Source organism: Motacilla alba, chromosome 5, assembly GCF_015832195.1.
Source record: "Motacilla alba alba isolate MOTALB_02 chromosome 5, Motacilla_alba_V1.0_pri, whole genome shotgun sequence".
Lineage (NCBI taxonomy): Eukaryota > Metazoa > Chordata > Aves > Passeriformes > Motacillidae > Motacilla > Motacilla alba.
The window spans coordinates 14574904-14591566 of NC_052020.1; the positions used below are offsets into that span (position 1 = coordinate 14574904).

At 42.7% G+C, this 16663-nt stretch overlaps 1 protein-coding gene across 8 annotated transcripts in view; it reads left to right on the forward strand.

Moving 5' to 3' along the window:
• Positions 1-16663, forward strand: part of OSBPL5 (oxysterol binding protein like 5) — a 173945-nt gene that overhangs the window by 106312 nt on the left and 50970 nt on the right. For 7 of the 8 annotated variants that reach the window (XM_038139070.1, XM_038139072.1, XM_038139069.1 and 4 more), the window contains exons 2-4: positions 6134-6290; positions 12341-12414; positions 13467-13529. In XM_038139070.1, coding sequence (XP_037994998.1) covers positions 6134-6290; positions 12341-12414; positions 13467-13529 — 294 coding nt within the window. Of the gene's footprint in view, positions 1-6133; positions 6291-12340; positions 12415-13466; positions 13530-16663 lie in introns of those variants that run through there. The other variant, XM_038139067.1, reaches the window with a different exon arrangement.

A 16663-nucleotide genomic window follows, 5' to 3' on the forward strand; every position in this document is an offset into this window, starting at 1 on the left:
CCATGCTCCTGAGCTTGCCAAAGCAGCTGAGAGAAATCTGTTACATATAACCTTAACAAAGCCCATCCCTTGGTTGCAGATGGGTGTCTTCAGCAACCTGCTTTACTTGATTTTCTAGCCTGGGCTGATTGTCAAGCTGAGTAGTGTGGCATGCAGCAGAGGATATGGCAATGCATAAAATCGGAGCACTCCTGCAGTACCACTGGTGAGGAAAGGTTCTCTTGCCTGCACCACAGAGAAATAGCTGACCCTAAATAATTAAGGGAATGGAGAATAGCTGACACCTGCTCAGAAGCTCCATTGCTTCAGGTTCCAGCTAAGAGCCCAAGAGCCCAAAACATTCTGTGTCAGCTGCAAAATGTGTGTTTTGCCATTTCTCTAATCAACAAACATGAATTAGGTAGAGAAAAACATTGCCTGCACAGTCACCTTGCACTGTATCAGGTTTTGTTTAACTGTTACTAGGGGCATGGTGGTCCAATTATCTATCTTATTAATAGGCATTTTTAGGAATAGCTTTCAAAAACAGATTTCACAGACTTCCTGAATTGATTGTGGTTCTTCAGCTGTTGTAAATCACCACCACACTACTGAACTAATAATTTACCCTTATTGAGGATCTGTGCTGCTGTTTTTCCTTATTAATACTTAGAACTGTAATCACTAGATATGTATCTGCTAACAATTTTCCTTCTCATTTCATTCATGAAATTTTTACCTCCTCAGGGTTAATTGGATCAGGAAATGTCAGTATCTTTAGATCTAATTTTCCCTATTGATGCAGGTTTTGGAGTGAATGACTGCTTTGAATACAAAATACGATTTAATTTAATTTCTGGGAAATACTTAGTGACCAGAAAAAGAGAAGGTTGTTGGAAACAAGCTTTGAATAATTAAGAACCCCCTCTAACTAGCACAGCCTTCTTGACTATATAAAACCCCTAATTAACTATTTATAGAGAAGTACATATTTCCAATCTATTTTAAAATGCTGGAAATGAGAATAAGCAAACCAACCTACCCACAAGTTTGAAGAGGGTATGGACAGTGTAATATCTGCACTGTGTTTAGCTGTGTGGTAATTATATATCAGGAACTTCAAAAATTTGAAGGAGCCAGGAAAATTCCTTTCCCAGAAGCTTCAAGCCTGATGGTGAAAGCTTCCACTATCTTCCCAGCAAGCACAAAAGGCCCAGGATGCAGAGTAGGTGTGTGTGAAAGGCATCTCTGCACCAACAGTGATCATCTTTAGTTGTTGTAGTCACTGCTTCATCCAAAATGGGTCCAGTCCCAGAAGAGGAGAGCACTGGCAGTTCTCATTTGCTTTAATAGCAGCCACGAGGTTTGCTGATAAAGTAACTTTTATTCTTGCCCCGTTGCTCTTCATTGGCTGTTCCTGAAGCTGCCTGGGAAGGAAAGTCCCACTGTGCTGTTGCACCCCGTTAAGTTCACTACTTTCATTTGTGCTGTGCTTCATGGGGGTTTTCCATAGACTTCTCTTCTGCTGTATTTTGCATTTTTAAAAGATAAAGAGGTCTCAAAGATAGGGTTAGTAAGAAATTTATTTCTTCCTGCTGAATTATTTATTCCTTTTTAAGCTCTGGTGAACAGCTCATATTTAATAGCCCATTACTGCTTAGAGAGCTGTCAACACAAAAGGAGCAATCCTGAAAAGGACTGTGTTTAGTGGCTCTGTCAATACTCTCTGTACTACCTTTCCTTCATTTTTATGATCAAGAGCACAGAATGGATGGACAGAAATTACCTGAGCTGCAAACTTCAGGGTACTTTAATCTACCAACACTACCAACCAAGTAAATTAATGCAGGAGCTAGAATGAAGGTTTTTCATTCTGAGGTTATTTTCCTAAGTGAGTATATGGATTCTTCACTAGTTGGCATCTTCAAATTAAGACATGTTGTCTTCCTAGGACAATTCTTCATCTCATCTGCTGGATTGGGAGGGAATGCTGTAGCAGTGGGTGATATTTCCTGCCTTGTGTTATGTAAGTGGCTTGACAACAGAATCACAATTTTTGGCCTTCTGCAATTCTGGCCTAATTTTGATCTTTACCTTCTCTCTATTCCATGAGCCCCCACAGAACTGGTTTCCCAGAAGCATCTGCCATATCCTGAAGCAATCTCCAAGATACTGATTTAGAAGTAGATTTGGGTTTCAGAACAGCAATGTTGTCTTCAAATCAACCATGAAAGATCTGAGGTTCTAAATCACTCATGTCTGAAAGCCCATCTTCTGTTGTTGCTTATTTCTTACCAGATACTTCACCAGCACTGAATTTTTGTGTGTTTTCTAGATTATTTGCATGTCTAAAGAGTCCTCTTGTAAAAAGCCATGAACACACCTACCACTTTCCTGTTACACTCCTTTGGAAAATTTTCCCTGGCATCTACTGTTCATCTTCCCCTATAGCTCTCATGAGCTTTTTGTTATTTGAAGCCAGCTTGAGCAGTCAGATCTTTATGGACAGATAAAGGAAGTTGTTCTCTGAGTAAGTGAGCTAATGAGGACTCAGTTTCTTATGGATTTGTGGCTTATGTTGGATTCACTGATATTTGGTAATAGCTGGGTTCAGAGAACATCTTTACAGTTTCCCTCCTTTCTTTAGCCATGATCTTTTAAGAAGATGCAACTTTTATGGAACTAATATTTTCAAATTTTCTAATGTCTGCTGGAGTTCCATGACATTTTCAAATGGTACTAAAGGGGTTGGGAGGGAGGATGAAACAGGGTGAATACAGATGCAGACACACAGAGTGATGTGTGTGTCTTTTGAAAACCAAACAAAACATTTTAGGTTTATTGTAGAATCTTAATAATGCAAACTACATTTTCTCCAGACAAGGAAAAAAGTGTCTGATGTATTAAGAAAACCCAAAATACAACAGAAAAAAAAAGTCTGGCTTTGTGATTTTTGCGCTACGTAAGAGCCTGTCTGGATGAGGGTCAAATATATCTTATGTAGGTATCTTTGAAAAACAAGCCAGAAAACACCGTGGTGGCATGGTGTGTTGCATGGTTGTGTGTGTGTGACTGACAGACAGACATATCTCTGCTGCTGCTGCTCAGGGAGCTTCAGTCACTGGGGGTCTTCTACCAAAAAGCACCAGTTAAGAGAAACTTACTCAAATAGATCTGTGTGAGCTGCTGCCCAAGTTTGTATGTAGGTATGTAATAGAAGAGCCAGAACTGAGAAAAGTCTTTTTCCTTTGTTACTGGCTGTTCCCAGTTGAACAAGGCATCCCAATTTTTTTGTGCCATCAAGCTGGTGGCTTAAATAACAGTGGGAATGAGAGAGCATCAGCACAGTAATTCTGATAATTATCCTGTGGTTAAATAGTGGGAAATAGCAAGTGAACAAAACATCAGTGTATTGGTCTCTCTGCATAGTAAATAGAGCAACAGTTAAAAAAAAATTGTGTTTTGGGGTTTTGCTGCTGCCATCAGTGTGAGCTGGCTGGCAGTTCTTCACTGACACAGCTCGTGGTATTGCTGACAAATGATGATGGCCACAGCCTTTCTTGTTGCCTTGTCAAGGTGTAAGAGCTGATGGATGGATGTTTTATGTTTGTAACGTGTTCTCCAGCCTGCTTCCACTGGGTGGGCCTGGGATTTCTGAACTCCTTCCTGCATGATTGGCACAGCCTCACCAGGTCCTTGCTTTTTGGGGAAAATATCCCACTCATCTGCTTTTGTTCTGAGCCACTTACGAGCAGTTCTAGAGGTAGAGAGTTGAGACTGCCTTTCTGGGAACAGAGACAAAAAATAGCTCACTGTTAGCATTCCAAACCCAGCTATTTAGACCTGGATTATTTTTAAATACTTTGCTTTCAGACACGTAGCTGGCTGTGTTTTCCTCCCCTCTCTCCTTTCTTTTTTTAAAGGTAGCAGTCAAGTTTTGCATCTCTCCCTCCCCCCAGCTGTATGCAGTCAGCAAACAGAGGTTTATTTACATTGCTAAGTTAGCTGTGTTACCTGCTGCCTCAGAGATGCTGTTGGCCACAGTGGCAGCCTGGGGACTTTTAGAGCCTGGATATGTTTGCAGAACAGTTTCCTGGCCCATTGAATTGGCAGGAGGCAGGGCAGCAGCAAGGGGAAAGCTGCAGCCACCTCATTTCACCTGGCTGCCATCACACATCATTGGCCTGAAACACGGCCCTGCATGGGGTGCCAGGCAAGGCTGGCACCTTGGCACCCTGGCAGCCCCGTGCAGTGTGCATGTCCTGGAGCTCAAACAGAAAGCCTTTCACCAAGAGCTGTGTGAAGGGGTTGTGGTGAAGTTCTGCTGCTGAGTGTGTGCTGTCTTACCCCACTTCATGCTGGAGGCCATGCTGGCACACAGGGCTTTTGGAGTTCTTGGCAATCACTGCGCAGACCTTGTCCCATCCTCTGCAGGTGATGCAGGCCCCACAGGGGACACATATCCCCTTCAAATGGCAGCTGCATAGCCTGGGGGTCCCGTTTTTGGGCTAGCCCCACCTGCTGCCCGTCAGGCTGTTGTTGGGTGTTACAGAGCCTGGTGTCTCACACATCCCATGGTGAGCTGGGTTCAGAAAGACCTGCTGCTCAGAGTGGTTTTGGCAACCCATACGCATTGCTGGAGTCCAGCCTGGTTTAGATCAAATTAAGCTCTTGGGCATGAGGCCTTCTCTTGCAGGAAAGAAGGAGCAGACTCCCTCTTGCCTTCTATACAGCAGTTAATTTATAAAGCTGATGTTGCCTGCTGGGCAAATAAATTTTTAAAAATTGCAAAACCTGAAACATTGGACCTGTCGTCTACTGGGATTGGCAGGGAAGGAGGAGGTAGAGAGCTCAGATAAAACACAGGATGGGAGTTCCTCACTCTGGGATACATTCATGGCATCCCCTAATGTGGTGTCTTGGCTGTGAAGGCTGAGCTCCAAGAGGCTGTTGAAGGTTCCCCTTGAAATTGGGGCATTTGGGCAGCAGAAGCACAGGGGTTGTCCTGGGAGCAGGAAGGGTAGGGCAGGGTCTTCTAGCCTATTATCAGCCCATTTCCCCCCTGTGCCATGAAGGTCACCTTAGGAGCACGTAGGTCCTGCCCTTCCAAACTGCACTGTGACTATGGGCAACCTTTTATTCTTTGTTTTCCCAGTAAAAAGATGGGAAAACTTGGAGATGCTTTTCAGGAAATGTGTACTATCCTTAAAAGGTTTTCCTTACCTCAGTAACTGTCCACCAGGGAAGCAGCAGACCCTGTGGTGAGGGATGCTCACCCAAAGGTTGGGTTAACACTTCTTACTGCTATCCAGAGCCCTGCCTCTGGCTGCACATGGGGACAGAATAAAGCCTGTAACTTGGGTAGGAAACAGTCATAATATCTGTCTGTAAAGGGTAAGAAAGAACTGCTTGTTGAATGGGTATAAAAAAGCCCTTTAATTCCAGCCAGGATGGTCTAATGCATTAGCCAAGTGGTGGTAAAGAGCAAAGTACCACCAGTACAGGGGTGCAGGGAGGCTTTTGGGGACACAAATGCCATGGAGCAGCAATGGGTCTCTTACTGAATAAACTGCAAGGCTGATCTTAATGCCATTTTAAAAAACCAAAATAATTTATATGTGCTGTAATAAGGGTGGGAAAATAAGGAAATAAGGGTGGGAGTGACTGGTGTGATCTCTTGCTGTTCCCTGCAGCCAGTGCAGCTGGTCTTCCTCCATGCAGCTCAGATTAATGTTGATTTGTGTGGAGATGGTGTAACTCTGCAGACACCTATGGAGTTGCATTTATGAGACTCAAAAGCCTTAAAAAAAATAGTTTTGGGCACTGTGTACTGAATGTTAGGCACTGAATGGACCTAGTGAGTAGCTATTATCCTGATAGATCCTTGCAGGCAGGAAGATGTTACACTGCCTGGATTCGCTGAGGAGCAGTGGCCTGCTACCCTACAGTTTACAAATACTGAGAGTCAGCAAATCAGTAATTGTAGCTTCAAACTAATACAGTTTTTTTCCCCTGCATGGCCTTCTGGCACGCTATAAAAAGATCTGTCACACTGCATGGGATTAGGTGGCTCTGAAGCAGCGGAGCCATCTAGGTGTGAAGACTTTGATTTCCTGTGTCTTGAAATTAACTGTAATCAATCTTTCTTTTTCAGAAAACCCCCACAGCTCATGCCATGAAGGAGGAGAACTTTCTTCGTCGCAGGTTCTCCCTTTGTCCGGCCTCGTCCACCCCTCAGAAGGTCGACCCTCGCAAGCTGACGCGCAATCTGTTCTTTGGGACCGACAACGACATCTACCCCCTCAGCCCAGGTTGGTGTCTGGGGTGTCAGTGCAGAAAGCAGCATGCCTCAGGTGCTTGACTGCAGGTAGATATCTCGGCATGCTGCCAGAGAAACAAGAATGGGAAAGAGAAAGTGAGAGAAGCTGCTGCAACACAGCGGTACTGGATCCCAGACAGTGCTGCTTCCATGATGCTGCTATTTTTCATTGCCGTGGCATTAAGTGGGAATGGAGGGCATGAGAAATGGGGTTTGTAACTGATTGAGTGCTGCATGGCCTTACATTTTAAAAATTCCTATAATGTTTTCAGGCACATCCACTACAAGTCACTTGATGTGTTTCACCCTAAGCGTTGCACTTGCTTAAAATTTACTGTCCCCATTTGCAGATGTTTAATGGCAGGATTCCCTGTTCAGATTTAGAGCCGAGGATAAATATCACAAGAGCAAAATTTTTGTGGGTAATGTTCTGTAAATATCTACAAGCACTACAAGTACCAGGAATCTTGGCAGGTTGCAATGAATGGCAGACTAGCTTTAAGCATTCTCTTTACATTTTTTTTTTTTTAGCTTTGAATTTCCTAGCACCTTTTTTGAAGGAAAAAGAGCTCATTTTATTGTTTCAGAATTTGTTGCTCACAGTAAACATTGAAGTCTTCCCTTGATTGCAGTCTGCAGACAATGCTTCTGTTCCAGTCTGTGAACAAGTGCTTCAGGGGGCAGTCACAAGTTTGTAGAGCTGTCATCTGCAGCTGCCATGTCAGTTGTAAATAGTCAAATCTCACAGCACCGGTGAGGTCTCAAAACACTGATATCTGGAGAAGGAACACAGCATCTGTCAAAAGGTTTCAGTGCTCATACAGATGTAGCGCCCAACAGACTCTGGCTTTGCAGATGTAGCCCAGAACCAGGTCTGGGTTTCTTGAGCTAATTGTCTTTGAGTGCAAAGGTTTCCAGGGCCCATGATCTTGCAGGTATTTTGTTTGTGAGTGTCTGCTGTAAGGCGGTGGGGAGCCTATTTTCAGCAGTGCTGACTAATCCTGGCTGTCACTGAGGCAGCTGGAAGCTTCAACAACCTTTCAGTAATCAAATTGAAAACAATTTAAAATGGGACACCTAAAATCTCATACATTTCAAACCTGGAGGGACTTCTGAACAGCTGACTGCCCATAAGTACAGTCTGTACAAACGTGTGGCAAATAAATAGTTCACTTCTGCTATCCTTGGGAGCTGAAGGGCACATTTTCCAGCTTGTATTTGCTTGTTTGAGGTGATGGAGAACCATATCTTAGAGTTTGCCCAGTTCTTTCTTCAGTCCTTACCAGCATTTTCAATGCTAAAAAAGTTACTGACTCCTTCACAGTTATATTTCAGTGCTGCAATATTTTAGAAACCAGGGAAAGTTGAAGGTTTCAGTGTGGAGGAGGTGGCTGGAAGAATTTTTCTCTTCCTCAGCTTCCCCCATCACCTGACTGCTCCTTGATCCCTGCTGGCAGCTTTTGCTGGGCTCAGCAGAACAAGTGCCTTCAGCCACGATGGATCTTCTGTTCCGCTGCACAGTTCTCCCAGGAAGCCACCAGAGCCAGTGAGGGCTGTAGCCCTCAGTATTGCAAAGGAAGAGCACAGGCTAAAGGATTTGTAAAGGAGAGAATATCTCTTTTAAACAAACAGAATTTACTCCTTCCGTCAAGGCATTTCTTGCAGGCAGTCTGGGGTTTTGTCTACCCTTACTCCTCTTTTACTCATTTAATTTCTTTTCCTGTCCCTATGGAGCTGCCTTGTCCCTTTGTTTTCCTCATATTTCCTGCAAAAAGGACCTGTTATTCTTCATGTTCAGCTGCCATTTCCTATGGCAGGCTCTGCTTTCACTCCTTTGCTGCTGCTTCTGCCTTGTTTTCCTCTGAGCCTTGTGTGCTTCTCCCCGTTTTCTCCTGTTCCTCTGAACAATCTAATGTAGTTATGATATTTTATGAAAATCCCTTTGTTAGGATTTTCTTCTCCTGAGAAGCTGAAGGGCCTCAGCTTCAAGTGTAAACAATTTGAGATCTGCTACTGTGGAATGCAGCAGGTGCTTTCTTGAGTGGTTGATGTGGGATGTTTCTACTTGCTGACCAATCAAGGGGGCAGCAGCTCCCGGACTCTCTGGGAGTCACAGAACTTTGTTATTCATTCCTTTCTATTCCTGTCTCACCTTCTGATGAATCTTTCTCTCTGTTCTTTGTAGTATAGTTTTAGTGTGGTATTTTTAATGTAATATATATCATAATAAAATAAACCAGCCTTCTGAAATGGAGTCCACATTTCTCCTTCCCTTCACCAAGTCCTAACTGCCCTGAAAACCATCGCATCAATCTATCACCATAGATAAGCCACAGCTCTGTGTCCATAAGCTGCATCCCATATTTCTCTGCTCTCTGTTTTTCTCTGTTGTTTTACGTGAGCTTTCAGTTCTTGAGGCTTTTCCAGTGGTCTGTGTATTGCTGCCTGAGCCCAGCAGGTTTCCCTTACGTGAGCACCGGCCTGGTTGTGCTGAGTGGGTGCAGTGGGCAGCAAAGCCCAGTGATTTCCTGTCTGGAATTCAGTGGGTTGTGATGGGCTGGAGCTGCAGCTCTCACTGCACCATCACTTAGGATTCACCCTCCAGCAATGAAGATGTGCAAACAAATATTTCAGAGAGAAAGGAGTGACAGACTTTACACCTCAGGAGAGCTACACTGAGGAGATGCAATTCAGCATAAGAATTTTTTTTAAAGGAAACATATGGGAAATGCAGAGGGCACTATCTGAAATAGCACTTTGGACTTCTTGCTTTTTGCTTGTGTACAAAAGTGCTAATGATTCTTGTAACTGAGAGAAAATTGAGTATGATACTTTCTTTTTATAGGGAGCTCACAAAACAGAGGGACATGAATTCTTGTTCCTTGTTCATGTCTGTCTTTCACTTAGCCATGAGGAGAGAGAACCTTTCTTTATTTTCTGTTTCAGAGGAAAGGAAATTCATTGGTATAAGAATTTTTACAGAATCTCTCTTTTTGATTAGGCTGCAAGATCACACAGAGTCTTTAAATAAAAATTCAGATTGGCTTATCTGCATCCTAAGAGATGTACTTTTGTGAATATGAGAATTTTCCTGTGAAGGATACACAGAAATACATTTCAGGTGTTCACATTGGGTTACATGGCTGATACTTACAGCAAAAATTGATTTTATTTGCAATAGCTTTGTCACACATGAGAGCTTGTATTTCCTCTTGGAGTTTATCAGTCATGCTTGCTGTATCATTTTTTATAAAGGGGAAAGGCAAATGCACCTGTAGGATTGATGCCCAGCAAAAAATAAAAGAAAAGGAATGGTTGCTGTTCTGAAAAGGAACTAAATTTTTAGATCCCCTGTGCATGACAATAATGGATAAAAAGAAAGTATCAGTAATTCTTCTCTCTAGCCACAAGACTAGTGTTGTGGCTAGTGGAGTGTTGGCAGTTTTCTTCTCAGTGTGATGAAACTGTTTCCATAAGCACTACTGATTCTCTTCCCAAAATGGTTTTTGTTATTTGGTGCAAAATTTTTGGGCTGCTTTGTGGAGGACCCTTCTTTGTGTGCTCGTGTGGCAACCAGCACTTTAAATTTTGATGTTAATCTCTCTTTCTGTTGTGGGCATTATGTTTTCCTATCAGGGAGATAAGTGTTTCACCTTCTATAGCCAGTTCTTGTTTAGCTCCTCTTATGTTTTTTTGTGGTTTCTTATTTATTTTCTCGAGGTGGCTGTGTCTGTTGTGCTCTGGGTGAGACTCTCGCTTTTGAGCTTTCTCTGCACCCAATGGTGTGTGTGTGGGTTTTTGAGAAACATCTACGTCGTTCCTGTGAAGTTTGCTTTTCAAACAAGGACTGGCCCTCTCCTTCTGCATGGCTGCAGCAGGGTTGCTTGAGACAGACAGGAAAGATGAGGGATTCTCTCCTCTGAGAAACAACCTTTTCCTCACAATTCCCAATAGACTTAATGCATTTGGCATAAGAAACTAGTAGGTGCTGCTTCATGAACATACCTAATGAAGCCTTGTAAATGATACAGTAAGAATGGACAGTTGCATGTTCCTTTTTTTCCCATAATGCTCTGTGAGCAGGATTGTCCAGAACCTCAGGAACAGGGAAAATCACATTGTCAGGTGCCAATCCTTTTAAATGCATTACTGAGATAAGGCAGAAATGTCTCACATCCAGGCTTTTTGTACAGCTACAAGGCTGGAGTTAAGCTTTCTTTAAGAAATGAGATATAATAAAGAATGGATGTGAATTCTGTTGTGCTAATAGACACCATTCCCTTGGAGCAGGCAGCAGCTGATTCCCATTAACTTTACTTGAACTTTTAGAGCATATGTTATTTTCCCATACATGTGCAGAAAAAACTCTTCAAATGCAGCAGCTACATGGCTTTATGAGGTTTTTTTCCATCCTCCTCTTCCTCTTCTAGGGGGAATGGGGGTTATAGAGATGAAAATGCCATGAGAGAAAGAAAAAGTATGGAGATCCAGGCTCTAATCCATGCACAGCAGTGCTTATGGCCATTCCACTTGTCATGGTAGCACAAAGGCACTGTCAAATCTCTGGCCACAGGTGTTGTTTTTTGGGTTTTTTTTTTTTAAATTTTCTCCTGCCCACAAACATCAGGATTCTGAGTGCATTATCTAGGGCTCAGGGTTTCCAGGGCAGGAGTGGCAGCTAAGAAAGTAGGTTGAGATATGGGTCCTGTGTTGTGGCATCACTTTCCTGTGTGTGTGGGTGGGTCCTTCCTCCACTCCCCTAAACAAGCAGCACACGTACTGTCCCTCTTCTCCCAGGCCTCCTGTGTCAGCATGGGCTTCTGTGGCTGACTTTCCTAACAGTGCTTGGCTTCTTAAAAGGCTGCTCTGATAATTCCAGGAGAAGTTATGGTTCTGACACATTTATGATAGTTTCTGCTGACTTTGGGAGAATCGGGGTTTTCCCTTGCCAGTTTTGGGTTTGGTGGTGTTTCCAAGGCTGGCCCACACAGTGTTAGAAACATTTTCAACAGTTCCCAGTGTGCTACAAATGGACTGTGTTTCCCTGTCTTGGTAGTTCTTTACTGCATCCTGTATTCTGAAGCTCTGATTGCCAGTGATTCTGAGAAGAAAATGACATTGTAATTGGTTAACAATGACTGTCTTGGCACTAAAAATCTAGTCTCATCAGATTCTATTTTTTGGCTTTTTTTTTTTTAATAGAAGCTCTATGCTTTCTTTTACTCTAAGGCCATGATTACATTTGGCCAAGAGAACAGTATTTATCATTACATTTTATTGCTTGGACTAGGACTACATACACTCATGCCAGTATATAATGTATGCAAGTTTAGGGATTTGGGTAGTGAGTATATATTTCTACAATGATTGGAAAATGTCATAGTACTCATTTGCTACTCATAAATTTAAAATATTTCTTCTTTTAACAAATAATTTGGTCAGAAGACATTGATCTTCTGCAAGTGTGTTGGGGTTTTTTAATTTTGTTTTACTAATTATGCCTAGATACTCTTCTGTCTTCTGTAACATTTTGTGATCATGGTTATTATTTGTCCAACAAAGCATGCTATCAAGTGCATCAGTGTATAGTTGCCAGATACTGACCAAGGAGGATTGAATAGCTGCTTATTAACTGAATTGCATTTTTTATTTGCACTGAACAAGGCATGGGGTATGTAAGGAAAGAACAGACTGTGGTAATGTAATTAAAGACTGCATCATAATGTGAACACAGAAGGGAGCTGATTAAAGATGCATAAGCAACCTTATTTCTGTTTTTTTTCCAGCCTTCAAATGCTGGACTTTGCAACCATCATGCTGGTTTTCCATGATGTTTTGAGACCTTACTTTTGAGCAGTTTTTTTACCCAAGCATGAGGATCGAGGCTATTTCAAATTCTACATGATCCCTCTCTGGCATCATGGTGTGCTTGCTCTTGATAAGTTCCCTCGTGTGCTGATAGCAGTAACCCTTCTAAGGCAGTGATGAGCCATGGTTTTGCACAGAATTTTGCTGGTTTTGAATCACGTTTTTTTGTTGCAGGAAAAGATGTGGAAGGAAACAGCCCATCGTCACTGAAGGATGAGACACCACAGACTCCAAACTCCATTAGCAAGGTACTTTGGGATAGGGAATCATTCCCAGTCTTGCTTTCATTTCTTCTCAGGATCTTATTAATCATTCTTAGCCTTTTTTTTTTTTTTTTAAGTCATTGAGAAAGCCTCTCCCTCTATTTCTGCAGGAACTGTGTGTGCATATTTTGAGGGAAAGAAAATGAGTGGTTTTGCATGGTTGGGATAACAAGGAAGCTTGCACTTTCCTCTGGCTTGATTTCACCTCCCACAGAAGAACCTGGTTTATTTGGGCCTCATTTGGCAGTGTAATTAGATATGAATAATTATGGTTGGAAGGTTGATTTTGTCAGCAGAGGTATCTCCTGCTGTTCCTGATCAGCAAGGCAATCATAAATCTTAATTGTTTTGCAAAAGAAAACTGTAATATTTAGTGTAGTGCACAGCATCTGAAACAGTGAGTGGAGATCCTGGGAGAGAGCTCTGGGAATTGGTGTAACAGGAGAGGAAGACAAACCAATCAACATTTCCTGAACACAGCTTTTCCATCCAGCCTCTTAGGGAGAGGTAAAACTGAATCCAAAGTCTCTGCATCTCACGGCTCAAAACCTGCCTCTAGATCAAGAGTTACGGAGTGCCAGGGTTTGATTTCCTGTAGAGATGGACTCAACCTTATAAATGAGATCTGGCTTTGAGATTCATGTACAGCTTTTTTGGCTGCAGCTCCCTAACATGATTTTGGAGGGTAACTAGAAATAGAAGCGAGACCAGTTAATAAATTTTTAACTAAATTTATTTTAAACTATGAAGCTCTAAAATGCAAGTGGCACCAGCTGAAATGAAAATATAGCACGAAAGAAACAGCTGCAGACAAGTGATTTCTTGTGAGACATGAAAATAATCTCTGCATCTTCCAGTACATTTCTCTGTGCTTGCCTGGAGCTTGCAGGTTGTTCTGTTCTGCCCTGGCCGAGGTCAGCACAGGGAGATGATGATGAGAGGAGCTTTGGGAGTATGCAACAAGGACTTGTGTACATGTCCTCTGCTATTGCTGGAACCTGGCAAGCTGCAAACCAATCTTGGTTTTGGTTTTTCAGGCAGGTTCCTCAAGGAAAATCAGCCTTCCACTTATCCTGGCAGTGGAGAAACCCAAGGACCAGGTAACTGCATCCAGGGCTGTGTTTAAAAGCTAGATGTTTTGCACGCCTTACATGGAGTGGTGTTGAATTTCCAATGACTTAGGAATGTAAAGAAGAAGGACTTTGTCTGGACAGGACAGCTCAGAGCACTGAAATGCTGTCCAAAAGGGAGTTTGATTTCTGAGATGCAGGCTGAACATAGGAATAGGAATGTATTTATGAGAGGTTTCTGGGTGAGAGCATGGCTCAGCAGTGTTTTCCCAGCCTCTGGGCCTTCCTTGCATTCAGTCTGCTACAGGTATGTTTTTGAAAGGAGAAGCAACCATGGACGCACCCATGAAAACTAGATTTCACTTCTAGGTGAAATTCACTTCACTCTTCTTAACCTTGCTGTGTTGTGCAGTACCTTGCTCTCCTCCAGCCATGTAACTTGCCTTCTGTCATGCTTTGCAATGACAGTAGGGATTCCGTATTGAGAAATGTCTTGTTACTTAAAAATTCAGGCAAACTGGGGGTCAGTTTGCTTAATATGTCATTTTTCACATCCACTCAGCTCTAATGCCATAAAATAAAGCCTTACTGTCAGCTTTCATGAACTGTAAGTAGGGATCTGTCATACTATTTCAGTTTAAAAATAATTAGTGATTCCACCTACTTTAACCAAAGGGAGAAGTGTGCTTTAATCGGGTCGTATTTAGATTCCTGATAGCAGGGGGGAGGCATAATTGCTAGAGACTGGACTGTAGAGTGTGTTAGTTTAATTAATGGATTAAAAAACAAATGTTATCGGTTACAGATCCATGCCGTGGATATTTGCCCTTCTTTTGGTACGGTGAATATGATAAACCTTGTTGGAAATCAGTGTTCTTTCAGCAGCACTATTTTGAGGCACCACAGCACATTAACTACTTTCACCCAGTAATAAGAAGGAAAGGAAAGCCAGTCAAGTGATTCTGTCCCTGGACTGGGGCTTGGGGAACCTCAGCTCTGTCTTGGATTCCCCACATTGCCAAAGCACATTAATTGTGTTCTGTTTCGCATCTTCATCAGTGAGGTGGAAACAGTTCTGCATTTCGTTCACCCAGGCCATATCCGCATTGCATGTTGGGGAAGGCTGCAGGCTGGCCAAGTTAGCAGAGAGAATGTGGCATAAAAACCCTATAAATGTCGGTGAACTTGTGAGCTGTGAAGACTTATCTGCAACCACACTGCCCTGTGCTCATGGGTGAGCTGCTCTCTCTGAGGTGTGAACACATCCCAGTTGTCCTGTCTGTACAGACAGTCAAATATTTGATACTGGAACATTTGCTTTCAATGTGTTTGTGTGGTTCTTGGCACTAAATATATGTATTTGCAATTTCAGCTGTGGCTTCTTGACCCACATTTTATTGGAACATATTTAAAGCACAGTTGAGCTACATATTCCATTGGTAACTTTCTGCAGCACGTTTTCTCCTGTTTAATTTTTCAAGTGGAGTCTCTTTCATCTCTTCTTTCACAGGGAAAAAAAATTTAGCGTACTTATTTCAGATTGTTTCTCCTATTAGTTTCTCTCTGCTTTAGAGCCCTTTATCCTTGTTTTCTGGGATGAGAGCTCATAGGTGGGGTGTGAAAGTATCACCCAACTGTCTCTAAGCCTCAAGCTTGTCTTTGCAACAGGTAGTACAGTTAGCACACACCTGATAATGACAGTAGATGCCTTTGTTTTGCTTCGTGCCTCATTTGATGCTGCTGGAGTCCTCTGAGGCAACTTTTATTGCAGTATGCAGTGCTACATATTTTCTTTCTTTCCTGTGCTTACCTGCTAATTCTACTGGCTAAAGGGCAGCTGGAGTCTCTTGATTTGCATGCAGGGCCAGAAAGAATTGAGGTATATTTTAAGGGATAGTCAGAAAAATCCTGACGCTGCAGCTCAGTGGTTTTAGCTGTTTCAGTGGAAACAGCTTCACTGTTTCCAGTCCCTTGCTAATGCTGCAGTGAAGTCTATGAAATCGTGGGAGTGGGGCTGTTGCATGCACAGTTATGTGATGTATTGGAAGGCAAAGCATTGTGAATGAGTTTTTCCACATGCCCAAATTGTTCAGGTCTTTATTGTGTGATTTGTAATCTGAATTACGAATGTAACTGACTGCTAGGAATTTATTTTAGCTGCACGGTGGTTTGAAACTGCACATACTCATCACTTGAGATTTACACTACAATTCCCATAATCTCTCAAGCTCACCCTGCTTGATCTATGAATCATGCTTCTGGCCTCTGAGGTAATTCCAGTCATGGTTACACTCAGGACTAACAAAGAAGATCATTCACAAACTGTGGCAGTTTACAAGGGTACCTTTTCCTCTGTTCTCCCTTAGCCATCAAACCAAAGAATTGTTTGGCAGACAGACCCAGATATTGCAGGAATCACCTTGGAGAGACTCAGGAGTGAAACGTCCCCTGTGTATGTTAAGCTCAGCTTAGTGGGAGATTCTGGCCCTTCCAGGTGGTGGCTATGCTCAGCTGAACCCTTGCTGTTCATTTCTTTACCACACTTCATGCCCTCCATGTTGTGGATGGCGTTGTTTTGGAGCCTGCTGTCTCTGTGAACACTTCCACTCAGTTCCTGTGCCCTGGCTCAGCACACTTGGCTTCCTCAATTCCAAGGGCAGCACTTCAGGGTCGTCACAGTTGTCCACAGAGGGCTTTGCAGCTGATTTCAAACTTCTGATTTCAACTGAGCAGAGATGTAGCCTGGAGTATCCTGGGAAAATCAGGTTGAAAAGGGGTGGGATTTTGCATGTGAAGTGGAAAACATGGAGTGTCCCTAATTTCTGTAGGTACATACAAGCCCTGAAAACACGCAGGTGCCTCACAGAGGTAAATGTAGACAGTAGTAACTTGAAGATGATAACTTTGGGTAAGCCACAGCAGTGCAATTGTGTCAGCATAGGTCACTGGTGATTGTAATTGCTTAGTCTGGTGTTTCTGACAAGGAAGATGAGGGCAAATGCAGGTGCTGAAATTGAAATTATTTATTAAAAAAATTAGCAAAACTGCTGGTCCAATTGTTTTTCATTGCTCACTTTGTTTCATCTCAGCCTGGGGACAAAAGCTGTGCCTATAGCTGGAGGGGAAATCAAAACTGCTTCAGCTTTCTGCTGGCACTAAGTCTA